General features: G+C 37.6%; 1 protein-coding gene across 1 annotated transcript; it reads left to right on the forward strand.

Annotated features, from left to right (window-relative positions):
* Window positions 1-293: 293 nt before the first annotated feature.
* Window positions 294-837, forward strand: LOC133098296 (lipopolysaccharide-induced tumor necrosis factor-alpha factor homolog). The gene has a single exon (XM_061201071.1). The coding sequence runs from the start codon at window positions 294-296 to the stop codon at window positions 777-779; it is 486 nt and encodes a 161-aa protein (XP_061057054.1). The 3' UTR covers window positions 780-837.
* The last annotated feature ends 3,935 nt before the right edge of the window (window positions 838-4,772 follow it).

Consider the following 4,772-nt stretch of genomic DNA (forward strand, 5'->3'; position numbering starts at 1 on the left):
AATTTATTGATCATTTTCTCTATGCTTTCTATCATTGGTATAGTTTATACTTTCAAGCCCCCTAATAGGACAACTATTCATTTACATGATTTGTTGTGTTTTTACTAATTCCAAGATTTTTATTTTCACATTTAACTCTACAAACTATGTACAATTTATTTTTTAATATGTGATATGAGGTAGGGGTTAAACTTAATTGCTTTCCAAATCATTAACTAAATCGTCTCAGCATTATTTAAAAAGCATCCTTCCTGAGACCTCCCGGCTCCACTGGCTGCGCAGGCGGCGGTAAAATGTCTGCTCCAGGATCCTACCAGGCGGCTGCGGGACCTTCCTCCGTGCCGACCGCGCCCCCGTCCTATGAAGAGACAGTTTCTGTTAACAGTTACTACCCCACATTTCCAGCACCCATGCCTGGGCCGGCCTCGGGGCTCATGACGGGCCCGGATGGGAAGGGCATGAATCCGCCTGCGTACTACACCCAGCCAGTGCCCGTCCCCAATGCCAATGCAATTGCTGTGCAGACAGTCCGCGTGCAGCAGCCCATCTCCTTTTTCGACCGCCCGGTCCAGATGTGTTGTCCTTCCTGCAACAAGATGATGGTGACTCAGCTGTCCTATAATGCCGGCGCCCTCACCTGGCTCTCCTGCAGGAGCCTGTGCCTGTTGGGGTGCATGGCGGGCTGCTGCTTCATCCTTTTCTGTGTGGACGCCCTGCAGGATGTGGGCCACTACTGTCCCAACTGCAAAGCTCTCCTGGGCACCTACAAGCATTTGTAGGACTCAGCCAGACCTGGAGGGAGCCGTGTGCTGCAGGAAGGCCTTTCCGACTCTCACCCAGCCCCGCCCCTGGTGAAGGCTCCATTTTGGTGGTCTCATCTCTCCAGGGTCTCCACCTTCGTGTCTTCTTTTGGGGGGAAAATATCGCAAAAATAACACACCTCCAAACCCCAGAAATTGCTGCTTGGTGTCGTGCACAGAACATGCAAATACATTCGCCTTGAGTGCTGGTTCAAGGGTTTCCTGCCTCCCCGTCTGTGACCCCAAGTCATCCCATCCAACTGTGATCGTTGTCTCGTCTGAGTATCTTCTGGTGATTTGCCACTGGCTGGCTTCTTTTTTCTGCCTCAGTGGGCCTTTCTCTTGGTGGTCTCAAACTGAGAAGCCCCAGATTGCCTTATTTTTGAAGCTGTTCTGGCCCAGTATGGCTGAACCAACCTTTAGTGCCTACCGTCATAGCCATCTGTTTCCACTTCTGATGACAAAAATCTTCCCTTACAGTCTAAGGGCTTGGCTCTCAGATTCTGCAACTGCAGGCTTTTAAATAGCACACAAATTCACTTTAATTTCTTAATTCGTTTCTAAGTACAGGGAGGGGTTATTCACACCCATCAGACACAAAGCCATGAGGTCATAAACGCAGGCTAGGAATAGAAGGCTGGATCTTTACACTGATCCGCCTTCTTTGGACCAGATCCTCAGCCACTTTCTACGAAGGGCTTTTTTTTTGGTAGAGGAATTGTTTGTATTAACAGTTTTTGTGACCTCATTTTGGTCTTAAACACCTTTGAACATAATTTTGAAAGGAGAGATTTATAGAACCATTTCCCTTATCCATATGACTGGTATCATTTTTCCATTTGCCAATGCACTCTCACTTTTTTTTTTTTTTTTGCCTTAACAGAAAAAGTAATGGGGATAATTTCATCCACTGCCTTCACTTGGGTTTAGTGTGGTTCCTAAAGACCTCCATAATGGAACTCTTAAAGAGGGTCCCCTTTTGGGTTCCTGGTGGATATTTGGAAAGACAAAGGAGAGCGTGTTTGAGCACGTCTGAGTACCACGGTGCTGAAAAGTGCGGGGACCTGACTGTTTCAAAGGCAACTGAAGTCTGGATTTTATTTTTCAGAAATCATTTTGTTGTATAACATCTGAAGACATGATTTCTAGGACTGAAGCAGCAAGCCAGAGTTCTCGGTTCGCTGCTGTGTCATCTTTGAAATCAAGACAAAACTGGGCTCAACTTTCAAGAGTCCCCGTTTTGATAATAAATAGGCACAGGGAATGCATGTGAATAATATTATGTAGAAATCAAGCCTAGGCCTTGATTGAAAATCTGTATATTGGTTGAAAATTATAGTCATAACCCATTGATTCAGCTTATTCATTTGATGTTTCAAAAGTTCCAGTAATTATTTTTGCAATGATTATGGATACTACATAGTACTTTGGTGTTATCTGCTTTTCAAAAATAAAGTCTTTTGTTCACTCTGAAAAAAAAAAAGCATCCTTCCTTTACCCAAGTAATTGAAAGGTCACCTTTATTGCACACTACAATTTTGTATGTAGTGACATAATGTTCTAGACTATCCATTTGTTTCCATTTATCTGTCTACATTAGGAGACGTGTGTCAGTTTTATTCTTGGTTCTTATATACTCTTTTATTATCAGGTTTACCCCTTTAAACTGAAAAAGATCACAGTATTGTTTAGATTTTATTAAATATTTGAGTGAAATTTCTCTATACATAACTCAGTCCAAATTCCCTCAAGAAGTACACAGGTTACTGTTTAGCTCATGCCCCCAAATGGTGGCTTTATCATTTCACAAAATTATAGGCACATTAGTGGATTGAAAATTCATTCAAAACTTTCCATCACCTTTTTCCTTAATATGGTTAGGTTCAGTACTCTGAGTCTAATGTCCTATGCTACTCTTCACCATTCAACTTTGTTTCATCTCACTAAGAAATCAGTTAATCGGGACTTCCCTGGTGGTGCAGTGGTTAAGAGTCCACCTGCCAATGCAGGGGACATGGGTTCGAGCCCTGGTTAGGGAACTAGATCCCACATACATGCCGCAAGCCAAAACTAAGGAGCCCTCGAGCCGCAACTAAGGAGCCTGCCTGCCGCAACTAAGACCTGGTGCAACCAAATAAATAAATATTAAAAAAAAAAAAAAAAGAAATCAGTTAATCAACTGTACTTCAGTAAAATTTTTAAAAAAGACCAAAATAAAGAAATCAGTTAAGGTAATAGAGCAGTGACTTCAAAATTCATAAAGCAAAGAGGAACAAGAAAATTCAATTAATGCAGTAAAAGAAAAATATAAGAAAAAAGGTATAAACAAACAAGAAGAAATGAAAAGAGAAGACACAAAGACAATGTTAGAAATAAGATGTCAGAAATAAAGCCGTTTGGTTAATATATTCATGTCCATTTTCAGAATAAATGTTAATGGATGAAGTTTCTCTATTAAGATATAGAAACTCTCATACAAATAAACCAAAGAAATAACCATAAACTTTAATCAAATTTATTAAATGGGTTGTACAATTCCTCTATATCCTTTTTTTAATCTGAGGGTCACAGAATCTGTCAGTTTGTGGAAAGAGGTGTTAAACAACATGATAGTCTAAGAAACAGAAAAGGCAAACAGCTATTTAAATAGGTCATAAATAAAAGTAAGTGACCAGAAATTTTTGAAAATCAAAAGGAGTAATCAGAAATCAGGTAAGTACTATCAAAAAGAAAGCAGGAGAAAACATGGTAATAGTAGACAAAATAAAATTCAAGACCAAAAATACTAAATTGAAAAAAAAATTTTAGTTGATAAAAGGAATAATTTACCATTTTTTGTACCTGATAATATAGCTTTAAAATATATGAAGTATAATCTGTCATATCTACAAAAAAAAAGTTTACAAAACTATAATGATAATTCTAGATTTTTGACATGCCTCAACAAAAATGACAAATTAAGTGGCCCCCAAATACAAAAGGATATAGAGGAATTGAATACATATTCATTAAACTTGGTCATAGATATATGTATAGAACTGTGTGCCTGATATTCTTTTCCAGTACCCATAGAACATTTACAAAAATTAGCCAGTCATTCAGCCACAAAAATAAAAGCTCTAAAAACTCAATAAATATTGAAAGCAGAATACAGATCAGAATGCAATAAAACTATAAATAAACTCCAAAGGACAGAAACATACACATACACAAACTATATACTATAAAACTTTCATAATAACTTTTGGTTAAAAAGAAAACCAAACTGAAATACAGACTATTTTAAATAGCAACAGTAGAGAGAATACAAGATACCAAAACTTATGTGATATGACCCAGTTGTAGTCAAATAAAAATTAATATCACTAAATGTATTAGTTAGAAAACAAAATATTTAAAATCCACAAATACTCAATTGAAAGAGCTAAAAATAATTTTTTTAAGTAGAAAGCATTGAGTGCTAAAGCGGAATTCTATGAAAATTAACAAGTAAACTTTACCAATTAAACTATCAACAAAAAATCAGATAAGTCAGATGAAAAAGAAAACACAAATGCATAATATTAAGATAAGGAAAGAGACATAACTACAGACACAGAAGAGATTGTAAAGTTATAAGAATATTATAGGGAATTCCCTGGCAGTCCAGTGGTTAGGACTCCACGCTTCCACTGCAGGGGGCACGGTTTCAATCCCTGGTTGGGGAACTAAGATCCTGCATGCCTTGCTGTGCAGCCAAAAAAAAAAAAAGAATGTTATATCAATAAAATTAAAATTCTCAGGTGAAAAGGATAATTTTCCAAAAATCTATATAGTAATGAAAATTGACTCAAGAGGAAGAAGAAAAGAAAAATGACCAATTATCACATGAAAAGAAAAAACATAGCTAAATCCCCAAACCCCACACTAGAGTACTAGGTAAATTCTAGTACACCTTATAGAAACTGATAATTCCTGTTTATAAAATATATG

This window comes from Eubalaena glacialis, chromosome 9 (genome assembly GCF_028564815.1).
Source record: "Eubalaena glacialis isolate mEubGla1 chromosome 9, mEubGla1.1.hap2.+ XY, whole genome shotgun sequence".
Taxonomy (NCBI): Eukaryota; Metazoa; Chordata; class Mammalia; order Artiodactyla; family Balaenidae; genus Eubalaena; species Eubalaena glacialis.

Bases quoted from the DNA above. Each gene is read 5' to 3' on its own strand.
- LOC133098296 (XM_061201071.1), top strand. From the start codon at position 294: ATGTCTGCTCCAGGATCCTACCAGGCGGCTGCGGGACCTTCCTCCGTG.